Source organism: Hydra viridissima, unplaced genomic scaffold (assembly GCF_058129835.1).
Source record: "Hydra viridissima isolate aposymbiotic clone 2 unplaced genomic scaffold, HvirCarnegie_v1 scaffold_14, whole genome shotgun sequence".
Classification (NCBI taxonomy): Eukaryota; Metazoa; Cnidaria; class Hydrozoa; order Anthoathecata; family Hydridae; genus Hydra; species Hydra viridissima.
In genome coordinates, this window is record NW_028324313.1 from 6,339,602 (window position 1) to 6,358,468 (window position 18,867).

An 18,867-nucleotide genomic window follows, 5' to 3' on the forward strand; every position below is an offset into this window, starting at 1 on the left:
TAAAAAAAAAAAAATGTCCTTATGGGGAATTGAGCAAAACTAAATGCGATCCAACTTAGTTTTTGACCTTTCAAATTTTCAGACTACTCTATTGCATATAAAATGTTGCTATGGTAAGTTTTACGAGTAAAGTGTAAAATAAATCGTAGATAAGAAGCAACGATTTCTAGAGCCTTTTCATATTCTTTTCGTTTGATACATACATACATACATACACACACATACATACATACATACATACATACATACATACATACATACATACATACATACATACATACATACATACATACATACATACATACATACATACATACATACATACATACATACATACATACATACATACATACATACATACATACATACATACATACATACATACATACATACATACATACATACATACATACATACATACATACATACATACATACATACATACATACATACATACATACATACATACATACATACATACATACATACATACATACATACATACATACATACATACAAAAACTTTTTTTAACTCCAACTTCTTTTGGACTAATTTTTTTAAAACTTGAAGCTGGCTCTCTAATATTTTTGTTAGACAATCTGTGATTTGTGACAATGTTTGCTAAACTGTGATATGGTGCAAATTAAATTAAGAGGCCCAGCAAACTGACGTTTTGTTCTTCTTGGTGAGCTTTGTCTCTCCTTTAAAATAAAAGGTTCAACTTTTTCAGCAGACTGGAAATTGATCAGTAAAAGATTTAAAGTTGTTTGCTTTTGACGTTTGCTTTTACATCTGACTGAAGATTGCACTTTCTCTTTCTTTTGCGTCTGACAGAAGATTGGGAAATTTTTCCTGGTAACTAGATTTGATGAGCTTCTCTTTTTTAAAATTCAGTTTCGGACTTCATTTTTTGACTTTTGCTATTAATATTTTTTTTAGATAAGTTTTAAATTAAATTAAATTTTAAAAAGATCTCTCTGAAATACTTAATTTTTAGGTTTTTTGAATATACTCACTTCAATTCCCATTAACCTTACCTTTGGTCATTTTTTTTATGAATTATTTTCATAATGTTGAGCTGTTGTTTGTGGCTTATTCTTAAAAAAAAAAAGAACTTCGTGCATAAGCAATTAATTTTGTACTTACTTATAACATCTTTAAAAACTATACTTTTTAATTTAAAGTATAACGAACGAACCCTAGTGGAAACACCCTAGTGGAAAACATCTCAGCTAATAAAAAGTTTTACCAGTAATGGCCTAGATTTTTGGAGACCTTAAGGCATTTAGTTTCAGAACAAAGAAATAGAAATTATTTTTTCATGGCCCTGGTTAAAAAAGTTCTATTTTAAGTATTTGGATTAAACAATCAAGGCTGCAGAATTTTAATGTATTTAAGCGAAGCTATTTTTGCCATATTCAAGCAAAAGCTTTTCTAGTCTACTCTATATGACTAGTTTATAAATATTAGCAACTTGGTCGACAAAATATTGCTTACACAATCTTTCTTATAAAAGTGTGCCTTGAATAAGTCACAAAATTCTCAGAAAAGTATGAAAAATAGCCGAAGTGTGCTGGTAAATTCTTCGACAACAGTAAAGCCAGACGTGTCCGTGTTCCCTCCAACTTGCTGCAGTGAAATCAGCAAACTCCATCAAAAGAAAGATGGTTTGCGCTTTACCTAAAGTCTTTCACTGTAAGAAAGTAATATGGTGTGTTTGGTAAGACAAAGGCGGAATCATCCAGTGTTTGTCATTTCATGTGATCTGTTATTGGTAAGTGTTGCGTCGACAGAAGTTCATAGGTCAAGCTTGATGATTACAGGACGAAATCAACAAACCTTCCATAATTTTATGGGTAAAATTTTTCGCTGTAAATATTTTCCACATATATTCCCTAGCTATAAATCTGACAGGTCCCTAAAATGATTTGCAGGCAGAACTTTTAGTTCAGAAGATATTATTGACTTGTACAGTAAATTAACCCAGGCTTTTGGCTAAAAATGAGACACCAATGGCGTAACTACGAAACATATTCCATTCTTGCTCTAGAAGGTCAAGTTATTGTAGTATTAAAAAAATACAGACGCTTATCAGCATTATCAAAGGATTATCGTTGCGCACCCTGTTAAGTGTTGTTGCATTTAAGATGGTAACCAAGTGATAAACCAGCAACAAATTAGCAACACTGGTAACGGCGATTTTGAGGTTTAACTAGCAACTAATTGGTAACTACTCTCGTAACGATCAAGACTGTATTTGTTATGCTTAAAGTAGGTTATTTAATTGAAACCTGAAGCGCAAAACAGAAATATTCTTAAATTTCAAAGATGCTTCCCTGATATGCATTAATTTATTGCGACTCATGAGATTTTGTGAATGAAATCTTCGAGAACATGCATTTATTACCCAATCGTTTAAGGATTGACAAAGTACGAACGCATAGATCAGCTTTATACCCCAATAAATTAGAAATGATTTCGAGGGTTAAAAGAATTTTATTTAAAATGTTTCATAAGTTTTTTTATTAAGTATTGCTGACACTACTTTAAGACTGATATTTGTTTAATTATTTTCTTTATCAATGAAAGTCTAAAATCCCAAATGTTTATAACAGACTATTTCTCCACTGGCACTTTTTGGATTTGGTACACTACTAGATGTATGACTAAACCAATTCATGAGAATACCCTTAAATTGATTATTTTTATAGATTTAATGAGAGCACAAGTATTAGAAAAAGAATGCATTCTAAAATGTTTTTCAGAAAATAATATACTAATTTTATTCTTCGCCATCTTCTTGGTCTATCTTCTTTAGGAAAGCTGCTTTTTTCTGTTTAACACGATCTTGTTTTTGAGCAAGAGACATCTTCTTGCGACCATATCTAAAGCAAAATACAAATGATAAAACCAAGTCACCAAGTTTAAAGAATTGAAAATAATTATAATTTTATGAACTAACCGCTTTCCCTTGAAATGTTTCTTTTCGGAGGGTTTAGCTGATGGATCAGCTCTAATAGCTGCATGACATTTTTTGTACATTGCTTCAATCTAAAAATAAATTCAAAGAAATAAAACCTTTAACCTAGCCTTGGTAGCAGATATAGTAAACCTTGGCAGTTGAACAGCATAAAACTTAAGAGGAAATATACATACTGTTCCAGGAGTAACTCCTTCTTTGATATATTGTGAAAATTGTCTTTTAAAAGCCTCTTCATCTTCTTCTTGAAGCGAAATCATATAGTCAGCAACATTTTTTCCAAATATATGACCACGATGTACTTCAGCATTCAGTGCTTTTCCAGCTTCATCATAACCAGGGAAACGGCGTGTACTATAAGTTTTACAAAATTTTTTGAATACCATGTTAATATACAAATTTAGTTACAATATTTTAGAAAGCATAAGACAATAGGGGTACCAAACAAAACTACTCAAATAAGTTAAGATACTTGTTGTCAACTTGAAAAAAATAATATATGCGTCTTAATATCTACATAAAATGACACAGATAGTAGTATGAAAATTTTAACTTAATTGGACCAAAACTTTAAAGCTCAATAATTATTCTAATTATTCAAGATGAAATTATAGCAAATGAAAAAAATTACCTATGGGGGATGTCTAAACCACCATCAACAGCACCTTTCAGTGCACCAAAAACACGAGCACCTGTAGTGGTTCGTTTCAACCCGACATCTAGATAGCATCGGAAAGCATGAGGACCATCACTGACTGATTCAACATTATACTCTGCACCGTCTACTTCTTTTTGTCCAACATAGGTTTCATGCAAATTGAATTTTTGTAGCAAACGTCTGGCCAATAATAAACCAGTGCTGTAAGCAGCAGCATAATTAGTTAACCCGACCTTAACACCATATCTTGGAAGTTCATGAGAGTATGCAGCACATACAATCACGTCTCCATCGATTTTGGCGTAGGCTATCTGGCATGCAATATCTTTGTTCGTGAATCGTACAATAAGACGATATTTTGGTGTGTTATATTTATTTTTGTCTTGTGTCACCAATCGCTTACGAGCATAATAATCAGTTTTGCCCTCTCTTCGTCTCCTGAATTTAACTTGAAACCTTTTAAAGTAGGCCTTATTTTTGATGACTTTGACAAAGCCCTACAAAAAGGAACGAAAGGAAATTAGACATTCGCAAGTTAAAAGGATCGAAATCCATAAAAATCGCTTTAATCGTCAGTTATTAAAGAGAGATATGAGCAAATAGGTTTTCTTTAAGTAATCAGGATTTTTAATAGTTAATTCATATGGAATACTAAACAGTAATTGTACCATATTCACAAATTCGATATCACCAGGTAGCTTCGGTTATGGGGCAACCTATGCAGAAAGAATTAATTATAAAGAGAAATGTAGACTTGCGCTTGCGAATAGTCAAACTTAATAAATTTGCTGACCGTATATTTCTGTGTTAAACAAAAATAATAAAGAATATTACTTCTGTTATATTTATATATTAAACATATTTATCATTAAAAATATAAATATTTACAATAAAAGTATATATTTTATAAAAAATTAAACTTTTAAAATTATTTACAAATATTTTTTTAAAATATAAAATAATAACGAATATTTATATTTATACGTACCTAATGTACCACTTGCGTTCCAAATGTACCACATATTATACGTTCCAGATGTACTTTTTGCGTCATAAAAAGAACCATATTGGCAACATAACCATAATGGTTATTTTAAAACGACTGATCGACAGATTCTATCATTTCGCATAATTCTTTTATTTTTTAGCTGAAAACTGTAGCTAAGATAGCTTTAAATAAGCATTTTTACTGCCTTAAGAATGGCAACATATTAAGGTGGCAATTTTATAAAAACTAACTTTTGTAAACCCTTTGAAAAAAAGGTTTGATTAAAATTAAAACTATGTTGTAAAACTTAATGCTTACATGTGTAGAGACAATTAGAACCAAAGAAAAATAGCAGCTTCGGAAATTAATATATCTATCACCCAACCTTATTATATAAACTGTAATGGGTAAATAAGCGCGTCGAGTGCGGTATTTAAACCAGGGCTCTGATTTAAATACCACATGCGGTGCGCTAATTTAGCGATTGATATTGATTATTTTAATCAAGACATCATAAATCCCTGGAGATGTAGAATTGTCTTGGTCTAATAACATAAATTTTTTGAACCTCTGAGGAGCTAAAGGAATTAAATCTGATTCATTCGATCACATTCGATCATATTCCACTCAATTAGATTTCGTCAGGTTAGAATTATTTTGTTCTATCTCCCATTTTAAACGTTGAAAGAAAGTTTTTGATTTTTTTCTATAAGTAAAAATTACTTAAAATTTTATTGTTACTTTTTTAAGAAATAATAACTTATTCTTTAAATGATTTATATTTAAAAAAACTATTTAGAAAAAAAATTTTAAAACTAAAATGTATTTTAAAAGTAATCATTATTTAGTAAAATTAACAATTCGTTTTCTCCCAACGTTTAAAATTAGAGATAGAACAAAATAATTCTAACCTGACGATTTGGGAACCAACAAAAAAACATTGTTAATAGAAAACAAGTTTTTTTAGATAAAATATTTTTGTTCTTGATTTGAGATTTAAAATTTTTTACTCAGAGTTAAAACTTTTTTTCACGATGGGAACCAATAGATTTAGAAATCCGTTGAGTTGTTAAATGAACAAATTAATGGGGTCAGTTTCCATTTCTAATTTTTATTTATCTGTCTTTAATGTTAAGAATTTTAGATACAAACCAATTCTTCGTTACCGAAATTATCAAAATTAATGAGATTTTAAAATGATTAGTTTATTGTTGTTATAGTAATTGTATTGTATTGTTATCTTCTTTTACCTTCCTGCTTTTTTTAACTTCAATGTAACTTTTCTTTGTGCAAAATATATGCTTTAATATATGTGAAAGAATTGTGTTATGGTTTAATTGTCAAGACGGTTTGTTTGAAACTACTCTCTGCTTTGCTTTGATTTATTTGGATCTTTGAGAATTCTCTTCACTCTGTTGTTTCATTTTACTTATTTTAAATATTCTTATTTATTATGTAGATATACTTCTTACATCTTTCGGTGTTTGCTTCGAGTTAAGCCAACATCCCACATTGGCTAGGGTTTATATAACAAATTACTTAATGTAAAAATATAACAAAATACCGATTAAATATAATTTAGTCGGTATTTTGTTACAACATGCATTAACGAGAAGCAATGTGTTATTCCGGCATGCAGGCTAAAACCGCTTTATATAGTTAGATCCTAGGTCACAGTGATGAGGGAGTTTTTTTCAAATTATTATTTCAAGCTTTTTCTTCTATGAATAAAATATCCTCAACCAATATTTTTTTTTCTCTATCTTCTTTCTCAACAATCAATTTTATTTATTGAGAATTAATTCAACCGGATAACAAAATTTGCTTTTATTTATTTATTTTTACATCTTTTAAAAACTTAAAAATAATTTAGGTATTAAGTTTTAGCAAGAAAAAAATCCGGCAGTTGAGAATTTCACTTTGTTTAGACGTTCGAAAAAGCTCGTGTAAGGTGGTCAACCATAATTCAAACAAATTTCTTTAATAAACCATTTATACCACTAAAATTAGTCTGTTTATGCTGCAATTGATTTAAAAATAACACATTAAAAAAAAGAAGCAAAATTTACCTCAATTATTCAACATTTGCCTCATTTTAGGTCATTTTTTTTAGGAGAAAAAATTCTCTGTAAATAATAAACTCTTTTTAATGCTCTTTAGTATTTTAAATAATGATATATTAACTTAGATCAACCTAGCAGATTTATTAAATTAGCTGGTATGGCTTAGAAGTTATAAGCATTTCCATAATAAATTTTATTTTTACTGAACAGGTTTTTTACTAGGTAACGTCTAAAATATAAATTTATAAAAAGTAAAATGAATTATTCTGCTACTAGATTTTACTACTTCCATCGTATTGAAAACAAACTGGAAAAATCTCAAAATGTAATAATTAACCAATCAAAAGATATATGCATTTCATTTTTGTTCGATTTGCAAAAAAATTAATGTGATATTCGGAGAGCAAAAACAAAATATTATTTAGGATGCACCAGATTCACAAAAAGGGCCAGGTTCTTCTACAGCTTCGTTATCTAAGAATCTTTTTTTATTTATTCACCACAGCTTCCGCCTTCTTGCCTTGCTTTCGTTGATGGATTTCTGATTTTAACATGCGTGATGTATCGTGTGACAGTAGTTTGTCATAAACCATCCGTTATTTATACTTAAAATTTAAACAGTGTCTTGACTCCTTGAAATCCATTATTGTATGAAATAGTATCTGTGTTTAGAAATAATTCTAAAAACGTTTTACCCATATACATATCCTTTGGACTACCTTTCCGAATAACACCATTCAAGTTTACTGTTCTGTGTTTGACTGCTCTTTTTTAGTAAATCTACTGCTATGAGAACATTGTGAATGGTTGATAGGAAGCTATTAACACTTTTTTTTCTTTTTCTATAGTGAAGTAATGTACACTGACTCTAGAGGTGTCAATTTTTGTAATACTTTTAGATAAACAGTTACTAGGGGTGATGCTAAATAAACAGACTCAACCCTTCCTACTTACAACTTGATCATTTTACTACCAAATTTGACCAATAAAATTACTCCTTTATGTTTGAAATATAAGAAATTCACTTTTCAAAACTCTCAAAAAAATACGTTTTGAGTTGGGGTGACCACCATAAAAAGCACAAGGTAATGTACCGTGATATGTATGCTTCAGTATTTTAGGTTGTTGCATATTTCTCCACCAAAGTTGAATTAAATATTACAAGATACCATAATGCATATAGTTAGTAATGTTTATTATACATTTATACATAATTTTTTTCGTGTTTGACTTAAATTAAAAATATTACATACAAATTATGTTTGACGTATAAATATAAACGGTATTGCCAAGATGACGCTTTCTTGATTCATAGTTAAGTATGACACAAATATTCTCATATCATCACTTTCCTTCATAAAATCCGTTAGTTAGTATATGTTTATCAAGAGCTGGATTTACGTAACCGACGAAAAAGAACCGCTAAGAAGTTGAAGTCGATAAGATTTACTTAACGACGTCATCCAATATTTTAAAAGAATTTCATCGTCAGGCTTTGCATGAAGAAGTCCTAACAATCTATATATATATATATATATATATATATTTAAAAAAAAAAGTATATGCTGAAAAACAAAAAATATGTATATTTTTATAAACGAGCGGTAGGTTTTATTTAGTGACACTTGACCGGCAATGATGAGTCATTTTTTGCAAAAACAAAAAGCCCTTACTTGTTTTTTTCATCTGTTGATTTAATTGAATCTTTTGAAAATTTAAACAAAACTTTGACTCTTCTAAAAACAAGAAAGTTTCAAAATAATTAAATACTATTGTAGATAAATTTACCCAAAATAATAAAAAAAACATTTTAAAATATATCCTACCCCATCCATCTTTCTTTTAAAGCAAGTAACATTATGGCAAACAACTCCTCGCTCATATGTTCGTTATTTAACGATTCCATGACGGATTTTAAATAACTCGGTTCTAAAAGTAAAATCGACAAAGGACAAAAAAATAAAATCTCAAGGGATCGTTTTTTTAAAAATCTAACAAAAATAAGAACCTTTTTCCACTGGAGTTCCTACAACATGGATTTGAAAACCGTTAAAGGAGTTTTCGCAAACCCTAAAACTTCAAAAACGAAAAATAAAATTTATAAAATAAAGTTATATGATCATTATAAAACATCTTCAAATAAATAATAGTGGAACCTAAATGGACTTAGTCACTTTTAATACCACCAACATGAAGTAAGGGAAAACTCATTTGTGTGTAATTATGATTAAGGATTTCCGAGGATGAGTAAATACTTACTGAGAAGCAGAAAGATTCTCTTCCTCTCTCTAAGAAAAAAAAAAAAAAAAACTAACTAAACTTACCAATGGACTGTTTAACAAAAACACATCAGTTTTACTTCTCACATGATCATAAAACAATTATGCAAATTTTTGTAAACACATTGAAGGTGAGTTATTTACAAAGCTGTAAGAAAACCTTACGGTTTCTTTCGTTATGGTCACCAAAACAAGCTGAGAAGACTGCAACAAATGTTGAGGAACGTCGCAACACTCTTTCAGCCCAAGAAAATTACAACGCCAAGAGTCCTAACAGAAAATATTTTATCATTCGGTGACCCTTTATTTTTCACATAATTCAAAGTTTAAAAGCATTAATTTTTACGTTTATATTTCTTTCTTAGAAATAAAATTTCTTAAAAACAAAAAGCATTACGAACTTGGTATTTTTCTTCGTAAGCTTGACAACGAAAACAACCAGCAGGTATTAACTCCTTTAAAAAAATTAAATATTCATCACATCAGATTATTAGCAGAAAAAGTCATACAAAGAGGATTGGCTAAATATATTTCAAAATTTACCTGTTGTAAAGCATTCTCTTTTATAACTTATCGAAGAAAACGCGGAAAAAAATTTTAAACTTGTAAAGCTTCTCCTTTTGAATTAAGATCAGCTGAGTCCTTAAGGTTCGATGAGAAATATCATTACACAGGGAAAATTGTTTCGTCCTAGGTTCTTTTAAATACTAATAATGATTTTTGTACCAACTTCAACAATGTGTTTTCCACATCGTTTTATTTAGTCCCTTTTATTTTTCATAGAAATTCTTCATTTCCGAAATGAGATTTTTGGTCATTAAACTATATTGAAAAAAAAAAAAAAAAAAAAGGTTGAAAAGGTTGCATTGTTAATATCGTGGTGAAAGTTTGTCTTTTTACTATTATTTATCTACAGGTGAACACCATAAGATGGAAAACACAATAACTGTCTGATACTGAAATCTGCAACACCTTGTACATGATCCCAACTCATCCTTTAGTTTTTTTTTACTCACATGAATAAAAAAAGCATCTCTATCATCCTGAAGAATAAAGCTGCATTAAAATAAGACGTTAAAAACTAAATATTCAGATGATAAATTATTGTACAAATCTTATTAACGCAGCCAAATAACTATAGGATCAAGATAACCATCAATGTCTGTAAAACACTTTGTTGTCAGGCTTAATGTTCTTAATGCCAAAGGACTATACTAAGTACTAAAATCATTCAAATAACTATGACCATAGAAATACATTAAAATACAAAACCAAATTTTTTCTATGCTGTAATGTAATGGTTATATTATGTTGACTCATGTAAGTTCCATTTAATATATAGAAAAACTGAGAAAAAACAAACTAATGAAAAATAAAAAGAACCCATACAAAAAGTTATTTTTTAAAGTTTAAAAGTTAACTTTTTGTATAGGTTCTTTTTATTTTTTAAAATTCATAAATTTAATAACTTGCTTAAAAAGTTATAGAAATTCAAATTTTGTCATGATTTTTTGTTATCAAACTTAATTTAAACTAATAGCAAATATTTCTGTAAAAGTAATATTTTACAGACAAGAAACTAAGAAAACATCATCAAAGAAAACAAAGAGTTATAAAAAAGAGTTTGTTTTCATTTAAATCATATGTTTTACTATATCCACCAACAAAACAATAATTAGTAATAATTTTAAATAGGGTCGAACCTTTAAGACTTTTAATAAAGATACAGCAGTTCGTTTAAAATCAGATTGAACAACTACTTGGTCGCCTCGAACCACATGAAAAGCAAGCAAGTGGAAATTTTCAATTCCAAGGACCTAGAAATAAGAACAAAATTGTACCAATGTAAAAAATGTGTATAAGTTACAAATAAAATCTATATTTTTAAATCCCTTAATGTACTCAAAAACAAGAAAAATGAAAAATGCCTACATGGTAAGCATGAAGAATGGAAGTAAAAATAGGATGGCTATAATCTAAGAAAAAAATCATTTTTTTTAAACAAATAAATGATAAAAATAAGATCAGCAGCAAAAAATCGTCAATATCAATTTTTACTAATTTTCTTATATTAAATATTTTTCTTTTCAACATAACTTAAAAAAAAATTAACATATATTGATCAAAATAAAAAGCAGGATAACATAAGTAAACGATACAAGGAAAAGTTTTCACTCATACTAAAGAAGAAGAAACTTATTTTTATTTACCTGAACAATTAGATTAGAATACATAAAAAACAGCTTTTCTCCTCAAAACCAAAATGAAACTAATACAAACTATTACCTTGATGACTTTTTAATATGTCTAAACAAAAGATAAAAAAGTTTGTACACAAACATCTTCGTGCGAAAACTAAACATAGATGCAACAGAAGTACCTTCAACTGCTATTGATGTCATTTCTTCTTCATTCATATAATCATTCTAAAATTTTGTAAAATAAAAACTTTAATTTTATTAACTTTACATAGTTTGTAACAGTGTAAGATAATTTTTTTCTTTCTCTTTCATTTATATCCATTCCATTTTTTGTATAACCTTTTACAAAGCATTTTAAAGTCTTACCATACAGGTACCTTCAAGCAATTTTTCTGTATATCTTTCACAAGAAGCTTGAATAATCCATGAAAATGCCTTATGTAGCTTCTCAAAGACATTCTGGAGATAATAGCAGTAATTTGAATATAAAACTTTTAAACTAGACAAGAAGTAAAAACTTTTATTTTATCAAGCAACTCAATCCCTTTTATATTTTTATAGGGGAAAGTTACCTTCTCATTTACAATGTGCCGCAATGAGCGGTAAATTTGCCCACCTCGACTTCTACGATAAGCATCTAAAGTAAAGTTTGCTCATAGGGCATTTTAAAAAGTCATTGAATGTTACAGCCTTTTGCTACGCTTGTTGAAAGTTGACTAGGTGATATATTTCAACTGTTTTTCACTTTTCTGCTAACTCATCTTTTACTACATTAACTATTGGTACATTCTTGGTACTAAATTACTTGGCACTGTATCACTTCTTGCTAAATGACTCATTGTCACAACCGTTGCTGCATTTCGTTAAAAAAAATCACCTATTGCTAAATTTTTTCTAGCTTGGAAGTCTTTTCAAAGCAGGAAAAGTTTTAAATCTTATAATTTCTTTTACAACAGTTACCTGGTGTTAAAACTGTGTTTCTAGGGAGCAACTGAGATTCAAGCTGAGGCTTTTCTGCTTGTTCATTTTTGTAAAATATGTCTGCCTGAACAGAAAAGAAAAAATCTTCTTTTAATAGAAATAAAATAAGATTTAACAAGATAGAAACTCAAAAAACTTGTTACCTATGTGCAATGTAAAACTATGTGCAATTAAATAGAAACAAAACACTTGTTACCTTTGATTGCAGCTCATCAATAACTGTTTTAAAGTTGCTAAATATAAAAATATGTAAATGTTTGAATCAACAAAAACAATACTAAAGTTGTTACTCTTAAACTTGCTAAAATAGCAGAGATTAACGTTGATTTTAGATTTGCTAACAAAATTACCTGATCAAAAATGGCCATGAGTTCACTAAATAATTGCGATCCATCATTACACAGATAATACTATACCTTTATAAGTAAATAAAATTCATGTCAAACACTGATTAAAAAATCTCTATATTTAAAATATCAGAAATAAATTACATTAATTTACATAACTTACATTAATACACATAAATTAAATTAAATTAAATAATATTAATAATAAAGTATTGATAAATATTTGCCCATCCATCAATGTAATATTTTAACAAATATTTAAAGTCCATTATGATAGTCTTTTTATTTAGAACAAAATATGCAATATATATACTATAAAAAAAAATTGTCAAACATCTTTTTCAATCAGATTTATGATATAGACATGAACTTTTTTTTATGACAGAAAAAAAGTTCTCTACAAGTGATGTGTGATTTTGATGTTGACAAGCACAATAACTTTTTGATTTAAATTTCAGCAAGTGCATAAAAAAAAAAAAAAAAAAAAAATAATAAAAAATAAAATAAAATAAAAAAAACATGCTGGAAAAAGTTTTTTGTTGCTTCATCTTTTTTGGTTCATGAGAACTTTTTTTGGTTTTTGTTGCTTTTGTTTTATTTTTGTTGCTTTAGTTTAAATCTTTTTATATTTTATAGTAATATTTTAGTAATATTTTAGTAATATTTTGATACTGATAAATATTTTTTCAACATATGGAAATAGTTGATATTGAAAAAGTATTTTAACAAAAATAACAAAAATTCAATCAAAAAAACCTAATAACTGAAAAAATTCATTGTGCTTTTATTTTTTTTTTTTAAAATAACATTTTTTAAACAAGTACCAAAAATTAATGTTTCGAAACTAGCTAATAAAAAAATAAGTTTTATTTATTATAGAAATTTAAAAATATACCAGCGTTGAAACCCTCTTGACTGCATATCCTTGAGAAAAAAAGTATAGCTAAAGACATAACCACTGGCATCATCACCAAACATAATTGGACCTTCCCTTCCAGGACAGATTTCACAGCTTAAACTGGAATGACATATAAAATTTTGTTAATAGTTTTCTGTTGACAAAACACGACAACTGATGTTTTAAAACAATGATAAAGCAAAAGAGACCTTCTTACGCAGGCATGCCTCAAAACACTGTATAACTCTTGCTCCTCAGGGTGTTGGGTACTAATGTAACTAATATGTGATTCCTTGTTAAAACTAATGAAACCTGGCTCACCAGGTTCTAATGAGCGACATGCCTAAAGGGAAAACAACTAGAAAATTTTTATGAATCCATTTTTCATTCAAACTAAAAGCTAATATCAAAATTAAATCTGTCACAATTATATGATTATTTTAAAAAAAATAAGTTTTTTATATTTAATCTTACATGTAGAATTCACTAAAACTTATATATATGAGTAAAACCAATCAAGTTAGGCTAACTATGATGCATCAAATTAGCAAATGATTTTATGTTTCATGATCCAGATTTAGCATGTCTTTTAGCATAACAAAAAATCCTGACAAACTTTGCATCAATTCAAATTTAGATATATTTCATTTGATTATACTTGCATAAGAAAGATTTTGTATTACATAAGAAAGTTGTGAATAGTTGGTTGCTTAAAATACAGCTAAACCATCTTAAAAATTAATCAACTAGATTAAGAGCATTTCACAGTGTAGCTTAGCAACCCCTTTTCATGTTACTTAAAGTTAGATTAGCAAAACTATAAAACTAATGTTGGTTACTTGAAAAATTGAAACACACCAAAAAGAATACAGGTGAAATAACAAATAGGTCTTTTTTTCAGTGGTTGTATTAATAAATTCTTAGTTGTGTTTGTATTTTGTTTACGATATATTGTAAATATGCAATAATATGTTGTGGTTTCAAAAAATGTTTTAATTTTTCCATTAAATTAAAATTAGTTTTAAAAATGACAAAAGAAGAAGATGTTAGAGAAAAAATCATGCACAAAAATTTAGAAAATCCAAATAGAGGCTACAACTCAATAGCAAAAGAGCTACAAATCCCTGCACCATTAGTTGTGTTATTCAACATTTCAAACAAAGTCAATTAAATGAATATCTGGTGGTGGAAGAAGAAGGTGGAATTACAAAATAAAAAACTAGTTAAAAAAATTGTTAATTGTTTCAAGATTAACCCAGGCTTCTTACTTCTCATAGTTTTTTTGCAAAAATTTAAAATAAATATTGAAGGAGAGACAGATAGGAAATTTAAATACACAAAACATGATAAGTTTGCTAAAAAAGCCTTGATTTGACAAGTTACTTGTAATTGTAGCAAAAAACCAGCACCTTATATTTGTGAGTCTATACTTACTGATCAAATATGTTAGAGTCAAATAGTGAAGAAAGTGCTAACAAAAATGTCTACTTCTCATTTAATTACATGATAATGGACCTAATTTGGCTTAAAGTTGTTATAGTAAACTGGCTATTGAATGGTATGAAAAAATGATCAGAACATTGTGCCTAAAGCAGTTGTTCCAAACTGCCAGAATAGAGAGTTATTGAAAAGCACTGAACAATAATTATGAGAAAATTGTTCAATCAAAGATTTGAGGATTTTATGGAAAAAACATCAAATAGTTATGATTATAAGACTATGTGAAAGCTTATAATCATAACTATTTTATAGGAACCACAAAAGCAAAAGCTTTAAATTATATTAGATGTCTGCAGAAATCAATTTCTTTGAAATTTTTTTTCTTCATATATTGATGTATGAGAAATATTACTTAGTTTTAAATAAATATTGAAGAAATAACTTAATAAAAATAAATATTGAGTACTTTTTTTTTTTTTTAATTAGTTTTTCTACTTTTTTTCTAGTTTCTCATTTACTTCATTTACACGATTAGATTTTTTTAAAACTGATAAATTTAATAACTTGGTTAAAAAATTATAGAAATTTAAATTTTGTCAAGATTTCTTGTTATCAACCTGCTATCAAACTTAATTTAAACTAATAACAAATATTTCTGTTAATGTAATATTTTACAGACAAGAAACAATAACTTCTTACTTTTGCAACTGCTGCCTAACTAATTAAAAAAAGAAACAACCTGTTTGCATGAAATGTAACACAACTTAAAACCAGTTGAAAGAAAACAGCATTAAAAGAAGCAAAAACAAAATTAAACTTCTATAACGCATGAAAAGATTTTTTAACTTTTTTAAATCAAAAGAACAAAAAAAAAAAAAAAAGAGATGATTTTTTTTTACCTCACATGTTGATTGAGACCCAGTAAATTGCTGCAAAAAGAAAGAACAAATTATAAAAAGTTTAAACTTTTACTGTCAATTGCAGCTACTATTTTTGTACTTATTTAGAAAAAAATGATCTAAAGAATTGTTATTCATACAAAAATATGCCATGAACTAATGAACTAATAACATGAACTAATAACAATTTAACTTAAAAGGAAATTAAATTGATCCAGAAACATAAATAAAGAACCACAATAAAAATTCAAATATAAATAGACACAGTTTTAAGAATTTTGTGTATTCCAATGCCACTAGTGCTAAATTATTATTTAACTTTTTAATTGTAAATAAAATTCCACAAAATAGTTTTTTAAATTTTATAAAGCATGACATAAAAACTTGTTGTACCGGTTGTTTTTCATCTTTATTACTCTGCAATCTGAAAAATAATTTAAATTAATACCATCTAATTTACCATAAAATGTTTGAATGATAAAAAAATAAAATATATACATAAAAATAACACAAAAGATAAAACAAAATTACCTGATGTTTGATATTCCACAAGATGATGGTGTAGCTTCTACACTTCTATTTTCAATTTCAAGTTGAGTATGATTTACACAATGAAATGGCTGTAAATGCAAAATAAACAAATAGAACAAAATTAACAAAAAAAACAAAATTGTTGCTAGGATGTCCTAAAACTATAAACAAAAGTTGCTCTCAAGTTTTTTTCCCATTTTTTCAAAGGCTCTAAATGACCACCACAAAAAGTTACCAAAAATATGAAAATACAATATTTGTAATTTCATTTGTCAATCAATTTAAGCCACTCTCTAGATAAACCTTTTGTTTTATTCTTGCAGGATACATAATCACCCTGGAAGTGTGCAAATAAGCTCCATTCAGAAGGAGCTATACTTGATTATCTTTAACCATATACTTACCTTTAATGATCATACTATTGATCTTTTTTTTTTTAAAAAAAGTAGCAAACTAATGATGAAAATATTCCAAAATTCAATTCACTTACTTTTGTACAAAACAAAATGCTTGGGCCATGAAGCTCACAAAAATGGCACAGAGCAATAACTGCATTCATTATACAATTTCCACTCACAGCAAATTTTCACTCATGTTTATTCACAAACTTTTCTAAATGGTTTGCTAAAACCCATTTATTGCAATGAAATTTATGAAAACACAGATTTCTATTATTTTTCAGATACACTGAAAACAAAAAGAACAAATTGTTAGTAATTTCAAAATCTTCTAAATTCCCAAAATATTTTGATCATTTACATACATACATACATACATACATACATACATACATACATACATACATACATACATACATACATACATACATACATACATACATACATACATACATATGTATATATATATGTATGTATATGTATGTATGTATGTATGTATGTATGTATGTATGTATGTATGTATGTATGTATGTATGTATGTATGTATGTATGTATGTATGTATGTATGTATGTATGTATGTATGTATGTATGTATGTATGTATGTATGTATGTAAGTATATATGTATGTATATATATATATGTATGTATGTATGTATATGTATATGCAACATCTTTATGATGAAAACGCTGGATTGGGTTAGTTAGGAAGTATTACTTTATATAAGAGATCATGTATACCAGGATTTAAAGTACATCAGATTTATTATATGCAGGTAAGAGTCAAAAGCAGAGAAAGTCATACAGAAATGGAAAAGTTAAAAATGTTATTGTATAAGGTTTTTCTACCTGATATAAAGAATTTCTTTTTTTAACTATGTATATTTCAGTCAAATTGAAAATAGTGATAAAATTCTTGGTATAAAAGTTAAAACAATCAACTTTTTCAAAAATATGTTGGCAGTTATGTGAGGACTTTTGTAAAATATCTCTATTTACTCAAATGTCTTAGGGCTTTACCAACTTAGTCAATTTATGAATTTAAAAACAACATTTACATTCATTTCAATTTTAAAAGAAAAGAAAGCTATTTTACTGTTAAAGGTTTTACAAACATGTGTTAAATGACATTTCATGGCTGATGATTGCCATAAGGCATGAATATTTATGTACCATACATAATTGATTTTTCAATGTATATTTACATATATATATATTGGTCTATTTATACAAAATATTGAGCACTCTTATATGAGCAAGAGATTTTTTATTTGAAAATAATACAACTTGATATATATTATATATATATATATATATATATATATATATATATATATATATATATATATATATATATATATATATATATATATATATATATATATATATATATATATATATATATATATATACATTAAATCATATTTTTTCAAAAACCAGGATTTAAAGTCTGATAAAAAATAAAACTTGTTCAAAAAGACTTTTGTTCGAAATACCATGTAAAATACACAACTATATCATAATCATAAACAAATAAATAATATGTACACAATAAATAAAAATATAAGACTAACATTTTTAGATGATCATATATGAAGTTAAATACATAAGGTTGTATATATGAACATCTAACAATATTCTGTCAATACGTAGTTATGATTTGACAATGATCTAATGATGAGTTATGATTACTTTAAAAAACATTAAGTGTAAAGATTTTAACGCATTTTATCTTGTGCTTTATTTTTTGAAATGACTTATCAAGAAATGCAAATATTGTTAGCAAAATGCCAAAGCATATGTATAAACAAAGACCTTTTGAATAAATTTAACTAGATTATAAACATTATTAAAGAAATATACAAAATAAATAACTAAAAATTCAAATATAGGAAAAGTATTTCTCTTATAGTATTTTTTGTTTTTTTGTTGGAGTGATTGCTGGATGGAAGTTGGAGTGTAATGGTTTTAGTATTATTTGTTTCATTTTTAAAAAGAAGCATCATATGGCATTCAACTCAAAGATATTCAACACAGAAAAGCAATTACAACAGAAAAGCAACCAATACAAAAGAAATACACACAGAAAGCTAATTAACACACAAGAAAATCAACATAGAAGGAGAATCAAAAAAAATCTTAAATATATATTTTTTAATGGCATTAACTTTTATTTAGAGCTTCATGTATCAATTTTTTGAAGGA

General features: G+C 27.2%; 2 protein-coding genes across 2 annotated transcripts; both read right to left on the bottom strand.

The window, feature by feature from the left end:
* Positions 1-2,744: 2,744 nt before the first annotated feature.
* On the bottom strand, positions 2,745-4,420 carry LOC145181054 (large ribosomal subunit protein uL18-like). Its single transcript, XM_080056035.2, has 5 exons — positions 4,308-4,420; positions 3,613-4,136; positions 3,158-3,335; positions 2,964-3,052; positions 2,745-2,886 (listed from the first exon to the last, which is right to left on the bottom strand). The coding sequence occupies exons 1-5, from the start codon at positions 4,308-4,310 to the stop codon at positions 2,784-2,786; spliced, it is 897 nt and encodes a 298-aa protein (XP_079912161.2). The 5' UTR covers positions 4,311-4,420; the 3' UTR covers positions 2,745-2,783.
* A 3,444-nt stretch (positions 4,421-7,864) lies between these two features.
* Positions 7,865-16,982, bottom strand: LOC145181597 (folliculin-like). Its single transcript, XM_090071310.1, has 22 exons — positions 16,757-16,982; positions 16,267-16,355; positions 16,129-16,159; positions 15,736-15,765; positions 13,606-13,739; positions 13,394-13,516; positions 12,502-12,567; positions 12,348-12,384; positions 12,131-12,215; positions 11,743-11,807; positions 11,537-11,629; positions 11,350-11,395; positions 11,256-11,276; positions 10,902-10,945; positions 10,673-10,786; positions 9,371-9,424; positions 9,135-9,239; positions 8,950-8,978; positions 8,699-8,766; positions 8,517-8,619; positions 8,364-8,426; positions 7,865-8,208 (listed from the first exon to the last, which is right to left on the bottom strand). Exons 1-22 carry the CDS (start codon positions 16,823-16,825, stop codon positions 8,088-8,090), a joined length of 1,590 nt encoding a protein of 529 aa, XP_089927436.1. The 5' UTR covers positions 16,826-16,982; the 3' UTR covers positions 7,865-8,087.
* Between the last annotated feature and the right edge of the window lie 1,885 nt (positions 16,983-18,867).